General features: G+C 35.6%; 4 protein-coding genes across 6 annotated transcripts; 2 read left to right on the forward strand and 2 right to left on the reverse strand.

The window, feature by feature from the left end:
• Window positions 1-3,848: 3,848 nt before the first annotated feature.
• Window positions 3,849-6,096, reverse strand: LOC106386042 (transcription factor MYB114-like). Of its 2 annotated transcripts, none has more exons than XM_013825936.3 (3): window positions 5,829-6,096; window positions 5,274-5,403; window positions 3,849-5,150 (listed from the first exon to the last, which is right to left on the reverse strand). In XM_013825936.3, the coding sequence occupies exons 1-3, from the start codon at window positions 6,079-6,081 to the stop codon at window positions 4,652-4,654; spliced, it is 882 nt and encodes a 293-aa protein (XP_013681390.2). In that variant the 5' UTR covers window positions 6,082-6,096; the 3' UTR covers window positions 3,849-4,651. The 2 variants fall into 2 exon arrangements, with proteins under 2 accessions (XP_013681390.2, XP_013681391.2); XM_013825937.3 differs by having other exon boundaries at window positions 3,849-5,129; window positions 5,829-6,039.
• Window positions 6,097-6,717: 621 nt separating this feature from the next.
• On the forward strand, window positions 6,718-8,663 carry LOC125607039 (probable glucan endo-1,3-beta-glucosidase A6). Its single transcript, XM_048776581.1, has 3 exons — window positions 6,718-6,866; window positions 6,943-8,289; window positions 8,428-8,663. The coding sequence occupies exons 1-3, from the start codon at window positions 6,809-6,811 to the stop codon at window positions 8,463-8,465; spliced, it is 1,443 nt and encodes a 480-aa protein (XP_048632538.1). The 5' UTR covers window positions 6,718-6,808; the 3' UTR covers window positions 8,466-8,663.
• A 1,324-nt stretch (window positions 8,664-9,987) lies between these two features.
• Window positions 9,988-14,770, forward strand: LOC106389662 (probable acyl-activating enzyme 16, chloroplastic). The gene is made up of 17 exons (XM_013829981.3): window positions 9,988-10,335; window positions 10,534-10,734; window positions 11,198-11,312; window positions 11,523-11,610; window positions 11,749-12,073; window positions 12,170-12,319; window positions 12,414-12,481; window positions 12,566-12,671; window positions 12,769-12,927; window positions 13,043-13,096; window positions 13,180-13,260; window positions 13,462-13,599; window positions 13,717-13,876; window positions 13,965-14,044; window positions 14,129-14,277; window positions 14,401-14,458; window positions 14,563-14,770. The coding sequence occupies exons 1-17, from the start codon at window positions 10,186-10,188 to the stop codon at window positions 14,653-14,655; spliced, it is 2,175 nt and encodes a 724-aa protein (XP_013685435.2). The 5' UTR covers window positions 9,988-10,185; the 3' UTR covers window positions 14,656-14,770.
• A 1,409-nt stretch (window positions 14,771-16,179) lies between these two features.
• On the reverse strand, window positions 16,180-18,766 carry LOC106389664 (adenosylhomocysteinase 2-like). 2 transcript variants are annotated; one of them, XR_007338297.1, is made up of 3 exons: window positions 18,017-18,766; window positions 16,380-17,259; window positions 16,180-16,349 (listed from the first exon to the last, which is right to left on the reverse strand). XR_007338297.1 is itself a non-coding variant. In XM_013829982.3 (2 exons), the coding sequence occupies exons 1-2, from the start codon at window positions 18,725-18,727 to the stop codon at window positions 16,513-16,515; spliced, it is 1,458 nt and encodes a 485-aa protein (XP_013685436.2). In that variant the 5' UTR covers window positions 18,728-18,766; the 3' UTR covers window positions 16,276-16,512. The 2 variants fall into 2 exon arrangements, 1 of the variants encoding a protein (XP_013685436.2); XM_013829982.3 differs by having other exon boundaries at window positions 16,276-17,259.
• Between the last annotated feature and the right edge of the window lie 2,530 nt (window positions 18,767-21,296).

Raw genomic sequence — 21,296 nt, forward strand, 5'->3', positions numbered from 1 at the left:
TTGATTATGCAGAAACTGCTGCTGCTGTTGAGCTATTCGGATTAAATTTGATGCACATTACTGTATTCCGACCATCATCAGCCAAAGATAGAGTAGCCTTACCGTAACTCTTCACAGATTAGGAAAAAAAAAATAGAGGAGAATTCAGTTTTTTTTTTTATTTCGTAAAAAATTATATGCCAACAACGTACCACATGATCGTCGTTTTGCAAAGGAACGTCAGTAAATACGAAATCAACGTGTCTGCCAAGTCCAATAGGCGATGAATTTAGTCGTTCGAGTTTTGGGCTTAGTCTTGTTCTTAGTCTGGAATCAGTCTACACTAATACCAGAAACATGAAGTAAAGTTTTTTACTAGGCTTAAACTAGAAAAAGAACAACATCAATGCCTATGCTTGGACACATGTGTTGGATTGATAATTACAAACAAGCCTATTATATGTAATAGTTCAAATGATAAGAATATTGTAAAGCATATTTGCTTATCCTCTCTCGTTTTTCTATAATTATTTTATCGTTTTTCTTTTGAAAAATGAACGCTTTCAATCTAATGCATATTATTTATATAAGAAAAACTCCATAATGCATATTCTAAACTGACATTCATAGCATGAAAACTACATAACCTATTTTAAGTGGAGACGCACGGGTTGGCTCGCAAAACTGCTTAGCTATACGGAGCAGGCTTGAACATATATACACAAATCGCAACCTATGGTAGGCCGGCGCGGTCGGTATAAAAGTTTAACCCCCTACGGATTGAGATAGTTGGAAGCAGATTGGTCCGTCTGGAATCTCTACATTTCAGTACTTATTTAAGTTGCAAATATTTAACTCAAATAGTAGTTCGTATATTGAGATAAAAGTTAATTTTCTTATTTGAGGATTTTTTGGATATTCTTCCGGATTCAGATCAGGTTCATATATCTCTGATATCTGAAATACCACCTTACATAATCCCTTTTGATATATTTTTTATAAATCGGATCGAATACGGATTAAGATTTTTGGTTCTGGTTTGGTTCAAATTTCTTGTTCAGTAACAAATTTCCATGCCTAATTGCAGATATACAAACGATCAAATAACAAAGCCTGACTTTAAAAGACTGATGGTAAATAGAACTTACATCTTCAACTTTAGATTTACATTTTTAAGGAGAAAAAACCTTTCTTCATTGTTTTTAGTATACATTGTACTAAGATTAGAAAAGATGTCAAGTCCGGTGTATATGTTGACAATCTGACTGAGGGATGTGTTGTGGTTTTCGAACGTGACATAATTACAGGGTTTTCTGTAATTTTTTTTGGAAAATGTGAATGATCTGTTTGGCAGTGCTGTTTCCGTTAAAAGGAGTTTGCTGTATGGGAGCAAGTTTCCTTTCTCGCTCACTTTTTTCACGGAGATTCACCATAGCAGTCTCCTTCTTTGTCTGCCTTCTAGCTTCTTCCAAGAGTAAATCTGAAGCAGTGAAAACTTGTTTGTCCAATATAAGAACGCTAAGATCATCACTCGGTAAGTCGTCTGCAGGTCTCACAAGACAGAGCTCTCTCGAGGAACTCGGTTCTGTAGTAAGACTCGGTTCTTTGGCTTCCTTCTGTCCTGCTTTCGTTCCATTCACACTTTCACTCTGCAATTTCAAGTTCACAATGTGTTTAAAAACTATTAACCAAAGATCAAATTCGCACATGAAACAAAGCCCTTACAACAAAGATCAAATTCTCACTAGAAACAAAGCACACATGTTCAGAATCAAGGCATACAATGGTTCATCAAAGTACACTAGAAACAAAGCACACATGTTCAGAATCAAGGCATACAATGGTTCATCAAAGCACACAAGAAACAAATATAAGAAAAGCTAAATAATAAATAAATATACAGTATAAGAAATTAAAAACAACAATAAATATAAAATGTATTATTTTCTGGTTTTTTCTAAGGATATAGGTGTAAATATACAATATCTGTAATTAGATATGTTTTGATATATGTTACTCCTTGTGCCATTATTTTCTATTTTCAGAAAAATTAATAGTTGAGCACTAATATAACTTAGGTCAAGCACACGAACAACAACAAAATTGAAACATTGCAAAGAATGCTCACATCAATATTACATACAATAACTTTAGGGAAAATTACCAAAAATGACTCAAATTTTGATTTTGAATACAAAAGTATATCGCACATTCAATCAAATGCAAAAGTAACAAAAAAAAACTAGTGAAATTACAACAAACTCCTTATGTTATTTAGTCAAAGATTTAATCCATACAAATAATTTGATTAAATATGACCAAACCTAAAATACAAGTATAATCTTAAGGAGATTAATATCTAAGTTGATATTAAATTGAACAAAAAATATCGTAAATATCACATAATGTAAGGTTTAGTTAGTGCTCATGTTTTACTAAGAGAGATATCATTAATAATTTGAAATAATAAATTAAATTATTGCAAGCAAACTATAAAATTATTGTGTTTGAAAATATTATAGTAAACTATTAGTAATATGGTAAATATTAAAATTATATACCACTAACCATATAACTCAAATATTTGTATGTATAAAAATAAAAATAATCATCCGCACGATTGTGTGGATCAAGATCTAGTTTTACCTTAAGTCATCAAAATTTATATATCAATGCAATACAAATTTTCTCTTTATCACATTGTTTTATACTCCCTAACCAAGTTTTAGATGCCACTTGTGAAGTACCTTTTCCATGAAAGCAGCTCCATTTTTGATCCAACTTCTTTGGAAAATGTGTACCGTGCCAATAGAATATGTTGACGTTGTCCAAATTTTAGTTTAATTATTATGCGATTTGTTTTTCCTGTTCCTCAAAATCATTGATATTATATAATATATATATTATCAAAAAATAAAAATATATATTTTTTGTAGGAAATTTTACCATATATATATATATATATATATCAATGCAATACAAATTTTCTCTTTATCACATTGCTTTACACTCCCTAACCAAGTTTTAGATGCCACTGCAAAATTATACAAGTTCTAACCATAATTTCCGGAGTTATTAATTACTGATTTAATTTATAAAGTATTACTCGGTTGAAACAAATAAAAAATAAAGCGAGCTAAATTTATGAGATATCTGTTACATTAATTTTTGGAGCATATAACGAAATCCATGAAAATTTTATTTCTGAAAGACTTAAGAATTTATCTCAATTTTTTATAACAATGGTTGAAACATACCCCTAAAAAAAACTATCGACATCATGTATTAAACATTTTTACAAGTACGATCCCTTTCTGTGGGGTTATTTATAAATGCATGGGAGGAAAACAAATTTTCTTGGAAACTTTCACCAACTTTTTTGTATCTTTGTTCATCGCTCCTCTTAAAAGAACCACTTATTATTACTATTATAAGCAATCAAGAGCCGTTCCCAATTGGTGTTGTCATGTACCAATTTAATTATATAGCATACCTGTATAGCGCATCAGTGAAGCAATAGCGATATAACATACGGAAAAGTATGCATCATTCCGACAGGACAGGCATAGTAATGGTAACCGTTGAAATTGCATTTGATGTATGCATGGGTAATGTATAATACAATAATAATAGTGTATCAGTATTTAGCACGTTTCATGGATTTTGCTAAAAAAAGGCTTGCGATTGACTGGTTTTTACAGACTTGAAAGAATAGACGTGTCTTGCGAATGGACCCAGCAAATTCCAACATGTTCAAAGTCGTATATGCAAAAACGTTAATAGAATTTGAAGTTACAAAAAAAACGTTAATGGACATCTTTTTTTTTTAATGGACATACTTTGAATTGGCGATGATTCTATATATTATAGTATGAGTGATTAAGTATTTGATAAATGATTATAATATGTGTGATTCTACGTTGTTGTTAAGGATGACTTATTGTAAAACATTTGGGTAACCTTGCTACATTAAATAATGCGAAGAAATTTAAAAAAACTAATGATGGATCAAAACTAAAACTAAAGCAGTATTCAAAGTGATTATGATAGATATAAAGGATTTGGTCAGTTTCGATATCCTGGCAAGATTCATAAATTTTGGCAAGTACATATATTATATTTGCAAATTTCTTATGAGTCTTCTTTGTTTATTTTAACCAAACTCAGATAATAGGACAGTGTTGTTTAAGTCTGGAATAAAGTATTTACAAATATTATGTTTTGTTTTGAATATTAGTTATGTCGGTGGTTTATTGAGTCAAAACTTAGGATTTAATGAACTTTTCTTGGGACTAATCATCTAACAATTATCTAGTTGATTAACGTGAGTTATATTGTAACAGTAACCATTTATTTACTGGTTACTCATGTTGATTAACGTGAGTTATATTGTAACAGAAACAGACGCTCTCACCTTTGACTTAAAATTGGTACCGTATATCTCTAAGAAAAAATTTTATTTTGCGAGTGTGTAGAAAATTTAGAAAAAAATCGAAAAAGAAATCCAAATTTTATACAAACCACATTATCTTTTTTTTTGCAAAATATAAGTACAACCAGAACATAAATTATTGTGCACAAAAAAAAAGAACATTAATTGTTTTATTTGAAAACAACTCCACACTAAATGCAAAAGTAACACACAGATGACAAACAAATACTAATAGAAACACTAATCAAGTTCTACAGTCTCTCCATCCAACATATTCCAAAGTTGCTCAACGTCAAACGCAAAGGTTGCCCCCTTTTTTGTTGCCGTACCTTTTGGAACGAGCCCGTCAGGCTGTTTGCTCTCCTCTAGCAAACTCTCCCACCACATATTCTCTCCATCCATTAAATTACTATAAAGTTCATACTTCTCCCCAGCTTTGTTACATGTCATACTATTTTCACAGACATTATTAATGTTGTTGAGTCCAAGGCATGGAGGAACAACGTCAACTTCTGGCAGGCCATGGAGATGGCTGCAGCCATTGTTAACGGTGAAGAGTCGAGGTCGAGGTTTGAAAACGTCGATTTTTTGGGCGGGTGTGGTAGAAGAGAATGTAACGTTTCTCTTCTTCATCTTGGTCTTACAACATGGTTCATGTTTCTTGCTCAGATGGGTGTTCCAGTAATTCTTGATATCATTAGCGGTCCGACCGGGTAGTCTACCAGCAATTAAAGACCACCTAAGCATGCATTTGAACGATTTGGATATACATATATATATATATATATATATATATATATATATATATCTTATGGATCATTAGACAAGATACAAGTTGAATTTTTGTCTTAAGAATACAAACCTGTTTCCTAAAAGCTTATGAAGACGGAGAAGAAGATCAACTTCATCAGAGCTAAGTTTTCCTCTCTTGATATTTGGCTTCAAATAGTTCAGCCATCTTAGTCTACAACTCTTCCTACACCTATTAAGCCCTACAAAACCAATAATTTTATCACGAAGAATAACACTAACAGAAATTATATATTATTTCCACACAAAGACACGTGTTCGTACAGAAAATGTCACTGAATTCATGTACTAAAGGACAATCGAAAAAAATTGTTGGTATCTTTTCGCTTTGTCAGCGAAAGTAAAAGCCTTAATTATAGATCTTCGTTTAAGTGCGACATAATTAATATGAACAACATGAATGTTTTTTTCATGAACAACCGCATAAAGCATGAGTCAAAGATTTGTTCATTATGACAAAAAGAAAAACTTTGCTTTGTGCAGCCATGTGTTAATTAATTCCCCGAATAGTAGACAAAGATAAAGAAATTTTTCATAGTGATTAATTATATGTATACAGATCATATGTACATATATGTGTGTGTGCAGAAGAAAAAAAGTAACATACCAGCTCTTAAAGGAACTTGATGCCATTTGCCTTCTCCATACTTATCAATGCATCGCCTCAAGAGACTGTCTTCTTCAGCGGTCCATGCACCTTTTGTCAACCCTTTGGACGAATCCTCCATGGACCAAAGATTGATATTAAAATTATCTAACAAAATTATTGTAAAATTTATACGTAACAAGAAGGGGAAAAGGTTTATAAGTAGTGGTTTCACAAATCCCTGGAGGACTATATATATACACGTGAGGGACATAGGCAGTGACGTGCATGTTTGATATCCACACTTCCTCTTTTTTTTTTTTCTTTTTTGAAACTCGTTCTTAATTTGTTAAATTATCTCTTCATATTAAAATATCACTATCAATATTAGAGTTTTATCGGATCAGCCGGTATCATATTGCGAGTTAATAGCAGGTTGTGGAATTTTTATCAGATTTTTAATTAATAAGTTTTCATCATTAAATCCAAACTGAATTATATATAGATCGTCGGGTCTATAGTCTAACAACAGATGGGGTACGGATATAAAACATTGCATGAAACTCAAACATTATAATATAATAACTTTAAAATTATTTATTTTCTAATAAAAGTCACAAATTCATATAAATTTTATCAAAATGTTCAACAAAAAAGTATTTGTGCTTTGAAAGTTTGGACCAAAATTTAGTCAGCATTACATCTACAACTTTGAGTGAATAATGTAACAGCGGTTCTTGGTCTCCCTTGAACAAGCCAACCAACCAGTCTTCTTTAATCTCTAATACTCACTAAGACACAAAACTAAAAACCAAACAAAAAGAAACACAAAGAACTGTGAGCGTTCAAGAAACAATTAATAGTTTGATGAAACGCTTTTCTTGCATGAATGATTATATCTTAATCCCTTAAACACAAACCCATAATCTCCTCTAAATACCCCCTTAACAAGTCTCCTCTCCTTCATCCCAAATCCAACTCACCACTCTCCTCTCAACAGCATGTCTTCTCCAATGGCTTCTTTTGCTCTGTTCTTCTTCACTCTCATTGTCCTGTCAAGTAAGTCTCATTGCACATATTATATTTCATTGACCAAAGACACTTTACTTACCACAACCTTGTCTTCTTTTCACAGGTTCTTGTCGCTACGCAATTGGTTCACCGAACAACAAAACATTTTTATCACTTGCAAGTAGGATTGGGATCAACTACGGAAGATTTGGAAACAATCTCCCATCTCCTTACCAATCAATCAACCTCATCAAATCCATTAACGCAGGCCACGTCAAACTCTACGACGCCGACCCCGAAACCCTAATGGTCCTCTCTCAGACCAATCTCTACGTCACAATCATGGTCCCTAACAACCATATCATTCCCATCGGCGCCGATCAAGCCGCCGCAGACAACTGGGTCAACACCAACGTCCTTGCTCACTACCCACAAACAAAAATCAGATTCGTCCTCGTCGGCAACGAGATTCTCAGCAACAACTCTGATCAAGACAAGCAAACCTGGTCGAGTCTTGTCCCTGCCATGCGTAAAATCGTTACCTCTCTTAGAGCAAGAGGGATTCACAACATCAAAGTGGGGACACCACTCGCCATGGATGTTCTTCGAACGAGCTTTCCTCCGTCGAGCGGTGCGTTCCGGGAAGAAGTTGCCGCTCCGGTGATGTTACCGTTGCTGAAGTTTCTCAACGGAACAAACTCTTTCTTCTTCCTCGATGTTTACCCTTACTTCCCTTGGTCCACTGATCCGGTTAACAACCCTTTGGATTTCGCTCTCTTCCAATCGAATTCGACTTATACCGACCCCCAAACCGGTTTGGTTTACACCAATCTTCTAGACCAGATGCTCGATTCGGTTATTTTCGCGATGACCAAGCTCGGTTATCCGAACGTCCGGCTTGCAATTTCTGAAACCGGGTGGCCTAATTCAGGTGATATCGACGAAACCGGAGCTAACATTCTCAACGCGGCAACATATAACCGGAATTTGATCAAGAAGATGACTGCAAACCCGCCGCTCGGTACACCGGCTAGACCCGGTTCACCTATACCAACGTTTTTGTTCTCGTTGTTCAATGAAAACCAGAAACCCGGTTCGGGAACAGAGAGGCATTGGGGAATTTTGAATCCTGACGGTACACAGATCTACGAAATCGATTTCAGCGGGACAAGACCGGTTCCTAGTCCTGGTTCGTTGCCTAAACCGAGTAACAATGTTCCGTTCAAGGGGAATGTCTGGTGTGTGGCGGTTGAAGGAGCCAGCGAGGCGGAGTTACAGCAGGCGCTTAACTTTGCTTGCGGACAAAGCAACGCAACGTGTGCAGCTTTGGCGCCGGGAAGAGAGTGTTACGCACCGGTTTCGCTTACTTGGCATGCAAGTTATGCGTTTAGCTCGTACTGGGCACAGTTCCGGAACCAAAGCTCTCGGTGTTACTTCAATGGCTTGGCGCGTGAGACCACGACCAATCCAGGTGAGTTTCTCAAAACACTTCATTATGTTTCTAACAAGAAAATACTAGACATACGAACATTTAAATACTTTTTTTTTTTTTTGAACACAATACGAACATTTAAATACATTTTATGATTTTAATGACTATTTTCTACAGGAAATGAACATTGCACGTTCCCTAGCGTTACCCTTTGAGAGTTCCGCAAGAGTCAAAACTAAGGCGTATGGAGAAGGATCAAAAGCTGGATCATTAGTATTTTTCAAGTCAAATCTTGTTCTTGATAATTATCAATTTCCTTTTATTCGAAGTTTTTACTCCTTGTTTTCTATTGTTGAGAAAGATTGAATAAACAACGAAAATTTGTTACTAATATGTTAAAAACGAAGATTACACATCTCTCATTTTTTATCTATCTGGTAATATATTAATGTGTGATAAATATAGTGAGAAAATGATAGAAGACATCATGGAAAAACTATAACGAATTGAACCAGAGCATATACAATCACCAAGTCGGGAACTACATTGAGTTTTTTTTTTTTAGTGTAAAACTACATTAAGTTTTGCTAGATTGGTTTCAGAGGCGAATCTGAAATTTTAAGGGCTTGAAACATTTTCAAAAACCTTGATAAAAAAATTCATAACTATGGGGCCTATGTCTATATAAAAAACCTTTAAAAAAATTTGGGGATCAAAGCAATGCATGCTTCAATAGGTTGTACCCAGATCCGTAAGAGTAAGATGCTAAATATATGTAAAGATTGAAGAAAATGGAGATAAGTTCTTATATTTGTGTATGTTGCCATGCGTATAGACATCTGTCTTGATTAGGAATAAATTTTAACATTCAATAAAATGAGTATTATATCTACAAATGTTGAGTCAATAACTTGACAATACGTCTCCTTTGAACCAGCCAACCAAGTGCCAACTACTCTTCTTTAATCCTTACACATTTACTAATAACACAAACTCAAAAGAAAAAAGAAGCACCAAAGAACGGTGAGAGTTCAGAAAACCAATCAATAGTTGATCTTGTCTTTGGGAGGCGATTAGCTTCGCTTGCGGGAGAAGCGGAGGCCACGTTTAGAGATTGTTCTTGTTTCGGTGGAAAGAAAGGCCATCTCTCTTGAAGTATGTGCGCCACAAACGATAGGAGCCATGAGACGGTCTACAAACTAGAAACGTAAAGTGGAGTCTCATGAGAGGACCACCTTTTTCTTAGAAAAAAAAAAGTTCTTGTCTTCTTTGGCCTTTTTAAGTCCCAAAGATTGCACACTTTATTAAGAGAACATCAATAAATTCCCATAAAAGTATTTTTGTTTAAATATAAATTAAATATTGGACACACTTAATTCTCATTATTTACAAGTTCACATTAAATTTTTATAACATTAAAAAAAAGAATTAATCAAAAACAAAGAATTAATCTGCAGTATTTTCTTTCCAAATATAGTAAAGTTCAAAATAAATATTTTCTACTATTATATCTGGGAAATAAAATTATAAAACAACCACCAAATTTGGGTGTTACATTTAATTATAGGTAGATTAAATATGTTAAACATCATGGTTTTCACATATCTAATAGATTTACAAGGTTAAGAGATGCACCGATAAAATAAAAATTTGTAAGAGAATGGTGATAAAATAAATAAAAAATCTTAAAATTGTGCAAGTATCTAATATCTACTCTGTTTGTTTTCTTTTAGTAATCTCAGAAGTTGCCATGCTTCTGCAGCGGTGCCAACCAACTGGTCTTTTCTTTTATCTTATATTCCTGTGAAAATCGTAATCACAATATCGTCACGCTTCTCTCGTCCTTTTCTATGTTACTTGCTTCGTCATCTCTCTCTCCTTCTCTTTCTCTCATCTTCACGCCAACACCAGTAACTTCCTTCTTCTCTCTCAGCCATGGCGTCTACGTCTCTGGCACCATCGGTTCTCGTTTCAAGATTCTCCTCCTCTCCTCGTGAGTTTCAAGATTCTGGGAGTTACAAGTGTTTTAGCCGCCGAACTCGTGTTCCTTCACGCCTGCGATTTCGAGTTCACTGCGAGTCTACGGCGAGTTCCCTTTCTTGTTTTCTACTTCTGACCGATTCTTTTGTTAAATAATATCTTGCGGAGGGTTGACTTTTGGGGTGGTCAACTATAGCGGTTGCACTAAACCAGACTAGTTTTAGGTCTTACGAAAGCTAAAATCACTTTTTGAGCCTTCTTGAATGATTTATAACATCAAAATCTTGTCTACTTTTCTTATAGGTTCAGGAGAAGGAGCTAGGACGTTGTTCACCCTTCTTGGAACGCTTAACAGTACCAGGGGGTGATGCTGCTGCTGCTTTGAGATCTAATGAATGGAAGGCTGTTCCAGATATATGGAGATCATCTGCGGAGAAGTACGGCGACAGAGTTGCTGTGGTTGATCCCTATCATGACCCTCCTTCCACTTTCACGTATAGACAGGTAAAATTTCTTATTTATCAGTTCCTCTGCAAAGCATTGCGTGACTCACTTGTAAAGATCCTCCTCCTTTGAAACAGAGGTTTTGAAACAGAGGTTTTTTTCGGCTCAAGTAGGAGTTAGTACGTATGTTATCACCTTACTGTTAAGTGAACTATGCTTCTGATTGATTTTCAAATCCTGGATAAATTGGCATTCAGCTTTATTTCTTCATATAATAGTTCTGTATTGTCTAGACATTCTGAAACAGAGGTTTTCAGTTAATATATTTATACCTTCTAATGAGTACTGTGTAGCATGTCCTTTGGTGTTTGTTATTTTTTCACTTTAGGATCCTATAAACCAATTATGTTTCAGCATCTGCCTCATAATTACTTCTTCTTATGTGATAAGATAGGTTGGTAATTATTATACTAGATAGGTTTGTTTTAAGATGATTTTCATTTCAATAATCTTAAAACTGCAGCTGGAACAAGAAATATTGGACTTTGTTGAGGGCTTGCGAGCAGTTGGAGTGAAAGCAGATGAGAAGATTGCACTTTTCGCTGATAACTCCTGTCGCTGGCTTGTTGCTGATCAAGGTACGTACGTAGTTGATTATATTAGAACTCAATATCCATTACATAACTTGCTTAGTGCTTGAGCCTTAACCGTTACTAGATGATCCCACTAGACTTGCAACACTGACCTTATCATTACTTACCTTACACGTTAATCATCTTGGTCATTTCCAGAGACAACCAATGATCTGTGGAGATGCGTATTGTATAATGTTTAATACTTTATGCCAGGGATAATGGCGACAGGAGCAGTCAATGTTGTCAGGGGATCAAGATCCTCTGTTGAAGAGTTATTGCATATATACTGTCATTCTGATAGGTATACCTAAACCTTTTCTTCCTTTGTTGAATTTGCACTTTGTCTTTATTGTTCTTTGTTATGTGTTCTGCTTGATTTCATGTAGCTACTGGTTCTTATTTGTCTTTTGAATTACCTTTTTATTGCCTTGTCTTGCAGTGTAGGTCTTGTTGTGGATAATCCTGAGTTTTTCAACCGCATTGCTGATACATTTTCTTACAAGGCATCTCTGAAATTTGTGATTCTTCTCTGGGGAGACAAATCCTCATTGGTTACATCAAGTAGGCAGACACCAGTCTACAGTTACAACGAAATAAAAAACTTAGGGCAGCAGAGACGTGCAGAACATGCAGGATCTAGTGATGCTGGTAAGTATGAATATGAGTTCATCGGTCCAGATGATACAGCCACGATCATGTATACCAGCGGAACTACTGGTAACCCAAAAGGTGTTATGCTTACACATCAGAATCTGTTACACCAGGTTTTTAAACCAATCTTTATGTCATCATTTACACAATACTGAGTTTGCTACACCAGGTTCTGAAAAAAAATATTTGTTTCTTGGATTACTTGACAGATAAGAAACTTATCTGAATTTGTACCTGCTAAAGCTGGGGAAAGGTTTCTAAGTATGCTGCCATCATGGCATGCTTATGAACGGGCTTGTGAATACTTCATATTTACATGTGGAGTTGAGCAGAAGTATACTTCTATAAGGTTCTTAAAGGTAAGCCTCTCTATGCTATATGTCACACAGTGACATATTAAAGAAATATCGTAATCTTGGCTTTGAAACTTTTCCTTTTATGTTTTTGGTATAGGATGATCTCAAGCGGTATCAACCACACTATCTTATCTCAGTTCCTTTAGTATATGAGACACTCTACAGGTATATACTACTTTACAAGTAAAACTGTTTCACAAGATTCTTTTACTATGCTAAATAGATTTTTCGGTCTTCTGAGAGTTGCAGCGGGATTCAAAAGCAAATTTCAACAAGCTCCCCTGTTCGTAAGTTATTGGCGCTTACATTGATCAGAATCAGCCTAGCATATACGGAGATGAGAAGAGTTTACAAGGTTCGTGACACAGATAATGTCGCTCTCTTTTAGTATTTATTTCTGCCTATTTGTGATGCTTGGACCGATGATAACTTCATTGCTCTCTCATGTTCAGGGTCTTTGTTTCACAAAGAACCAAAAGCCTCCAGTGTATATTGTTGCTTTGGTGGATTGGTTGTGGGCGAGGGTAGTTGCGTTTGTCCTGTGGCCATTGCATATGTTGGCTGAAAAGCTTGTGCACAAAAAAATCCGCTCGTCTATTGGAATAACAAAGGTAGTATTACAACACTCTACTTCACTTTCTCTTTTTAGTTCTATATCTATAGCCCAAAAAAAACAGTTTACTTACAACAAAAATATTGTGAGAATGACTTCTTTGTTTTCTCCAGGCTGGTGTTAGTGGAGGTGGTAGTTTACCTATGCATATTGACAAGTTTTTTGAGGTTAGACAAACCAATATTGTTTCTTGAAGTTAGAGATAAACGTTTATTATCTACCATGCAAACAGAGTTTATTCTTGGTGCAGGCCATCGGTGTGAATGTACAAAATGGATATGGTTTGACAGAAACCTCACCGGTTGTCTCTGCGCGAAGGATTAGCTGTAATGTAAGTTTAAGCTCTTACCTCAATACGAGTATAAGCTCGCATCTAGTAAAGTAGTGCTCAGAGGACATTACAAATTCTCCTATCTATTATGTGCTCTTTTTATATATAATCATTCATTATTTTTGCTGTTATGTTTATTATGATCTTATATAGTTTCTTGGAGTATGTCAACTAGTTAATATTGTGTTTTCTTATATGAAGGTTCTTGGCTCAGTTGGGCATCCTATGAAAGACACAGAATTCAAAATTGTAGATCAAGAGACTGGTAATGTTCTTCCACCTGGTTCAAAAGGCATTGTCAAAGTCAGAGGCCCACCAGTTATGAGAGGTTACTATAAGGTAAAACACTGACTTTCTGCTGATTTTACAACAAAGTTGTGAATTAATTTTCTCCAAATATCTTCTGTATTTTGGATGATTAGATCATATTAACTCATATTTGTTGACTTTTCTCAGAATCCAGTGGCCACCAAGCAAGTTATAGATGACGATGGATGGTTTAATACTGGAGACATGGGTTGGATAGCGCCTCATCATTCAACAGGGCGGAGTCGTAGCTGCGGAGGTGTCATCGTTCTTGAAGGCCGTGCCAAGGACACCATTGTACTTTCCACAGGTATATTATATGTGCTAGCAGGTATTTTCACAGGTTCAAGAGTAATGATGCTATAAACGTTTGATATATAGCACTTTGATCGCTGTAGGTGAAAATGTGGAACCATTGGAGATTGAAGAAGCAGCCATGAGAAGCAGTCTGATTCAACAAATAGTGGTTATTGGACAGGTACTTGTATAGAAGCACTTTGATTTAGGAACACGGTATAGGATGTTTCACTTCTTTACTTTTTCGTATTTGATTGCTTCTCAGGATCAACGCCGCCTTGGAGCTATTGTTATCCCAAACAAAGAAGCAGCAGAAGGAGTAGCCAAAAACAAAATTTCACCTGTAGATCCTGAAGTCAACGAACTTAGCAAGGAGACGCTAACGTCTATGGTCTACGAAGAACTGAGGAAATGGTAACGGTTCAACCCTAGTGAATATATTTTTATTTCTTAAAATGATATTGAGATGTGCGCAGAGTGTATACCTCAACCCGAAAAAGTTGAAAACCAAGTGTTACTCTATAAATCGTCATGCAGGACATCAGAATGTTCATTCCAAGTTGGTCCAGTTCTCATCGTGGAAGAGCCCTTCACGGTAAAATCCATATCAGCCTTTTTGGCTAGCTTTTCATTGATGTCCCCTTCATTTGTGATTGGAAGATTGAGCCTCATGTGAATGTTGTATGAACATCATTGCAGATAGACAACGGTTTCATGACACCTACAATGAAGATAAGACGGGACAAGGTGGTTGATCGATATAAGGATGAGATAGCTAGACTCTACAAGTAGACTAGACATTTTTAGCATCCTATTCTTTTCAAGCTTTAGCTGTTGATATGAAACTTCCGGAATAGTAAAAGTGACTAAAACCATCTCAGTTAATGGTACCATGTTCATTATATCATATATCTCTAACAGATCACATCACATGTCTCTAATATGATGACTTATGTACTAAATTAGCAAGGACAATATTAATGGCCTCCATGTTAGGTAGAGATCTCTCGAGTAATAATTGGGTTTCCGCAAAGCAACAAAAATCTATTTACTATGAACGTAACAAATCAAAATATAGGCATTTATTGCCCTGCTTGTTATATGCCACACTCTCTTTACCAATCCCGACACACTCAGAGACAAATGAAAACACACTCTAATATTTTGGTGACAATCACGTTGACGATCAGCCTCGTTTGCCTTGCACGTGCCGACGAACCTCCATGCAATAGCTCGTCAGAGACAGAGGAAGTGATGATGATGATGGAGCCATCATTGATGAGCCAAAGGTTCATGGAGGAGAAGAAACAGATATCGTACGGAGCTCTCAAAAAAGACCAGCCGGCTTGTGGGAGAGCTCGCCGTGGCCACTCTTACACCAAAACTTGTCTTCCTCAGCCGAGCAATCACTACACTAGAGGTTGCTCTAAGATCTACCGTTGCAGACGTGATTCTAAATGATCTCACATCACCTCCTCGTTTGTGCGTCCTCACGCATTGCCATTTGCCACATATATATATACTTCTGATGTATGTTTTTTTTTTTGTGAAACAAACTTATATTAAAATGGGAAAGTTAAGTTTGGTACAATAAGGAAAGAGCCTGTTTGGCTACAGAGTCGGCTTTATTATTATCCGCCCTGGGGATAGCTATAAACTGGATAGCACTAAAAAGAGGGATAATAAGATAGATGTCGTTTAGAATCACAGCGATCTTTAAGAGCACCATTATTGCAGGTTTCAAAAGAGTTTTTAAAGGTTTGGGTCCCACAAAAATTGCAAAACCGGTTGCAAAAGGCGTGAATAAAGAAACGATCCTGGTGGGTTTTGTCAACTGCTCGCGGGCCCCACCGACACGTGGCGGCCCGCGATTAGTTCATGTTTTAATTTTTTTTAGTTTTTAAAGCCAAAATTTCATTAAAATGTGAGAAATTCAAAAACACACTTTTTTGATGTACTGATTTTTCAAAAAGATATATTTCTAAAGCATTTTAATCGCATTCCATTTTCCACTTCAAAGTCCATTTTGAAATAAACTCTTCTTTTACCCTACTCAATTTTATATGAATTTCAGCTGAGACATGGCTTTAGTTTGTATGTTAGTTGTGTGTTGTCTTTATAAAAACCAATATACATAGTTCACTTAGTAAGCCATCAGCAATAATCTAACAGACTAACACCATTTGTTTCCTACTTCAGGTTTTGTCATACTTTAACTTTCTATTCAGAAAAGATGATGATGAGGCGATTCAAAGGTCAAAAGTTGAATTTTTGGATTGACCATCTCAGTATACAATTCAGAAAAGACAAAGGATATTAAAGCCGAAAGTAGCTTTACATTTCTTGTTTGATCACTTGTTCGAAAAGTTAACTGGTAAACAGAAAATCACATAAGTAAGCCTAACAACAGAGTAAAACAAAAACTAATTTATCTTGAGATAATATAAAACAAAAAATAAGCCTCTCAAAACCAAGAACAACAATCCCTTTTTTTTTTGAACGGCGAACAACAATCCCTTATTCATACAAATATTTGGTCAACCTCCTCAGAAGACCAATATCTCACATTCCTCAACCAGAGCAAACCCAAAACCAACTCAAATGGCCTAATCATAAAAACCACACGAAGAACTCTCAGTCCTTTTTCTCTCAGTACCTGTAATGACCCGGCTTGTAAGGACCTTCAATAGGTATGCTGACATAGTCAGATTGGTCCTTGGTGAGCTTGGTGAGTCTAGCACCGAGCTTGCCCAAGTGAAGTGCAGCAACCTTCTCGTCCAAGTGCTTAGGCAAAACATATACTTTCTTCTCATACTTCCCGCTCGACTTCTCGTTCCATAGCTCAAGCTGCGCAATCACCTGGTTGGTGAACGAGCACGACATCACGAAACTCGGGTGTCCAGTGGCGCATCCCAAGTTCATCAAACGACCCTCAGCTAGCACAATGATGCCTGACTTGGTGTCGGGGAACACCCACCTATCAGTCTGCGGCTTGATGGTGATGCGTTTCACACCAGGGAAGGTCTCAAGTCCTTGCATATCGATTTCGTTGTCAAAGTGGCCAATGTTGCAGACTATGGCGTTGTTCTTCATCTTCCTCATGTGGTCGACCATGATGATGTCTTTGTTTCCAGTGGTGGTGCAAAAGATGTCAGCTTCGGAGACGACGTCCTCAAGGGTTAGGACTTGGAGGCCTTCCATGAGAGCCTGAAGGGCACAGATTGGATCTATCTCAGTCACGATCACACGTGCACCAGCGGTTTTCATGGCTGCGGCACAGCCCTTTCCGACATCACCGTAACCGCAGATAACAGCGACCTTTCCGGCGATCATGACATCAGTGGCTCTCATGAGACCGTCAGGGAGAGAGTGGCGACATCCATACAAGTTGTCAAACTGCAAGCAAGTCAATTATCAGTGATATAACACAGAGAATTACAACTGAAGAAACGTAGATTTTGTTTCAAAATATGTGAACCACAACTTCAACCGTGTTTTGGTAAATGAAAATTTCACATTATACCTGAGCATTTTAACCGAAACCCAAAACACTAAACCTAATCAAACTTGAAAAACCCGAAACAGGAACCGGACAAGAACTCATACGTATACGAACAGAGTTCATGTTTTCTATACCTAAAACAGAAACTATCCTTAATTCCCAAAGTATAATTCATATACCTAAAAGTATTAGTAGTTTAGTTTTAAAATAACTATATACTTGCAAGTATAATTTATGAACCAAAAATTAAATTCGTAAATACCTAATTTTTTTTTAATGAATTACTCAAAAAAAAACCGAATTACTCTAATATTTTAATTTAAGTTACCCGATATTTTAATCCAAACAATCCAAATTATTTCATTAGTTGGTTCCTAGTATTTTTACCAAATGCTTTTACCAAAAGGTCCAAAACCAAATTAAAAAAAAAATCAAAGCAAACCAAATTTTATAAATATCTGAAATTTTTCTACATTTCTGCCCCTAAAATAAAAACCGAAATAATCAAACCTAAATTAAAGCAAAAAAAAAAACAAAATGTGCAGAACTATTAATAATTGTACACAGTAACGTTACAAACGCCAGATCCTGTGTAAGAGCACTCCCAATGCTCTTATAGAGCTATAATGGGACAGAATAAAAAAGACATACCTTGCTCTTGGTGACAGAGTCATTGACGTTAATGGCAGGGAACAAGAGAGCTCCACTCTCCTGCATCTGATAAAGCCTCTTAACACCAGTGGTTGTCTCCTCCGAAACACCAACCAATCTCTCCTTCATCTTATGATACTTCTTGGGATCAACTTGAAGACCATCTTTAATAATCGACAACACGATCTGAAACTCAGGATTATCAGTAGAACTCGGATCAGGGACCTGACCCGTCTTCGCAAAGATCTCCTCAGCCTTAACTCCTTCGTGAATCAAGAGCGTGGCGTCACCACCGTCGTCAACGATCAGATCAGGACCACCTCCGGGACCCCAGTCGAGAGCCCTCTCCGTGCACCACCAGTACTCTTGAAGAGTCTCTCCTTTCCATGCGAACACAGCGGCGGAGTCACGAGCGATGGCGGCGGCGGCGTGGTCTTGGGTGGAGAAGATGTTGCATGAGCACCACCTGACCTCAGCGCCAAGAGCGGTTAGCGTTTCGATGAGAACGGCGGTTTGGATCGTCATGTGGAGAGAACCGGTGATTCTAGCGCCTTTGAGGGGCTGAGAAGGTCCGAACTCGGTGCGGCAAGAGACGAGCCCAGGCATTTCGACCTCGGCCAGCTCGATCTCGAGACGGCCGAAGTCGGCCTGAGACATGTCCTTGACCTTGTACTCACGGCCACTCGACGTCTTCTCCACAAGCAACGCCATTGTTTTGAATTTTTCCAAGTGTGCGAGGAGAAACGAAAGGTAGCGAGTGATGTTAAATAGATTAACGCGGGAGATGAGATGGATGGCTGAGATTAGTTGTGGGGAGAATTTGGTGGATCTGGTAAAAGAATCAGACTTTTCATCTTCTTTTTTTTGTTTATAGATTTTCCTAAAAGGGTGGCAATTCTGTTTTCGATTTCACTTATGAGAAAAAGTATTAGTATAATTAAGGGTTTTTAGTAATTAAACCCCTCAACTAAAGATGAATCGTAAAAAAAACCCTCAACTATAAATCTTGTGAAATAAACCCCTAATTTTAGTTCCGTTAACATATGTTACCCTCCGTCTAAAAAACCGTGACGGAGGGTGACATATGTTAACGGTTTATAAGTTGAGGGTTTATTTCATTGGATTTTTAGTTGAGGGTTTTTTTTACGATTCATCTTTAGTTGAGGGGTTTTATCACTAAAAGTCATTAAATGTTATTAAATTATTTATTATCATATACATTGTTTTAGGATTTATAAGCCTTTAAAACTAATTTATAAATTTTAATATATTATAAAATTAATTTATACATCATAAGTTAATAATTTTCAGCACTACTTACAACTTATTATAACTTTGAAATATTAAATTATTTGATATTTGGCAATAGTGATATAAAAAAATTTGTGTGTTTATATCGTCATTGTCAAATATGAAATAATTTATAGTTTCTAAGTTATATTAAGTCTTAAGTAGTGTCGAAATAATTTATCCATAAAGTCAATCTTTCTATTTAGAGTATGACGCATTTTTTTCTATTTTCATGATTTATGTCATCCGGCTCATACTTTCCCCCTCCCCCCTTCCAAAATAATACATGATTATTTTTATTCTCATTGATTTCGGAATAACTACGTTATATTTTTATTTTCTTGATCAATAATATATTTGAAACATAAAGTAATACAATAAATCAAGAACAATATAGGAAAATAGGAAAGTATGAGCCGGATGACGAAAATCATGAAAAGAAGAAAAAATATGTCCTACTCCAAATAGAAAGATTGACTTCATGGATGAATTATCCTCGACACTAATTAAGACTTAATATAACTTAGAAACTTTCAATTATTTGATATTTGACAATGACGATATAAACACACAATTTTTTTATATCACTATTGCCAAATATCAAATAATTTAATATTTTGAAGTTAAAATAAGTTGTAAGTCGTGTTGAAAATTATTAATTTAAGATGTATAAATTAATTTTATAATAGATTAATGTATTAAAAATATAAATTAGTTTTAAAGGCTTACGCATCAATCTAAAACAATGTATAAATGATAATAAATAACTTAAAAACCCGTTAATGACTTTTAGTGATAAAACCCCTCAACTATTTTTGAATCGTAAAAAAACCCTCAATTAAGTTTTCAACATTATAAACCCTCAACTTATAAATCGTTAACATATGTCACCCTCCGTCACGGTTTTTTAGATGGAGGGTAACATATGTTAACGGAATTAAAGTTGAGGGTTTATTTTACAGGATTTTTAGTTGAGGGTTTTTTTTACGATTCATCTTTAGTTGAGGGGTTTAATTACTAAAAACCCTATAATTAATGAATTGTGTATTGGTAGTAAGACAACAACAACAATGTTTCAAAAGGAAAATAGATATATATTACATGGATATGATATGTCCATATGAAAATAGAACAAAAAATACTTATTCTAAATGTTTTCATCTGATCATCAGTTTTGAAAAATATATACACATGTAGACTTGTCGCTCTGTTTACGTTTTAAATTACTCATTCGTTTGTTTTATCTTTAGCCAACACTTTTCATCATTTGGCCAATCATATCATCAGCATTTGTACAACCTGACAATAGTGAACTATTGAAATAATATTTTTATTATGATTAATTGGTATATATTCATAAAAATCTAAGATATGTATGCAAAATGACTGTAGATATTAGATAGTAAATACTTTGTGGTCTATAATTCTATATGAAGTTCAATAGTTAGCTAGTGTCTACCCTATGCAAAATGTGTTATTACCGCGGTCACTCACATGACATCTTGTAGATTTCGTTTCTTAAAACTTTAAACATATCTTCTATTCTACTTTGGCCAACCGGCAAGTGTGGATTCAAGGCTAGGGTAGACACATTTCTGTAACGAACACGGTATCTATTTGTGTAGAACTTAGAAGTTGCAAGGGCCACGCATTACGAACTCCATAATCGGCATTCCAAAATAACTTTTGGCACTTTGTGGTTCGGTGAGAATAGTCATCAATCTCAACTACCACACTTCCAAAAGTTTCTTTTAAACGTGATTATACTCCACACTGCTATTTCTTGTTGAAATGTCAATTTGTTGGCTGCTTAGTGTAGTACTTTTCAAATATATGTTTTAATACTTTGAAACTAAGAAAATATATTTTTTATTCAAGATTAACTGACATCCTATACAACTTTTTAAATTAATCCTAAACTAAATATGATGTATATTTACCATATTTCAAAAACGCCTAATTACTTTGAGTAGTTATGTGATGTAATCTG

The sequence above is a fragment of the Brassica napus genome, chromosome A3 (assembly GCF_020379485.1).
Source record: "Brassica napus cultivar Da-Ae chromosome A3, Da-Ae, whole genome shotgun sequence".
NCBI lineage: Eukaryota > Viridiplantae > Streptophyta > Magnoliopsida > Brassicales > Brassicaceae > Brassica > Brassica napus.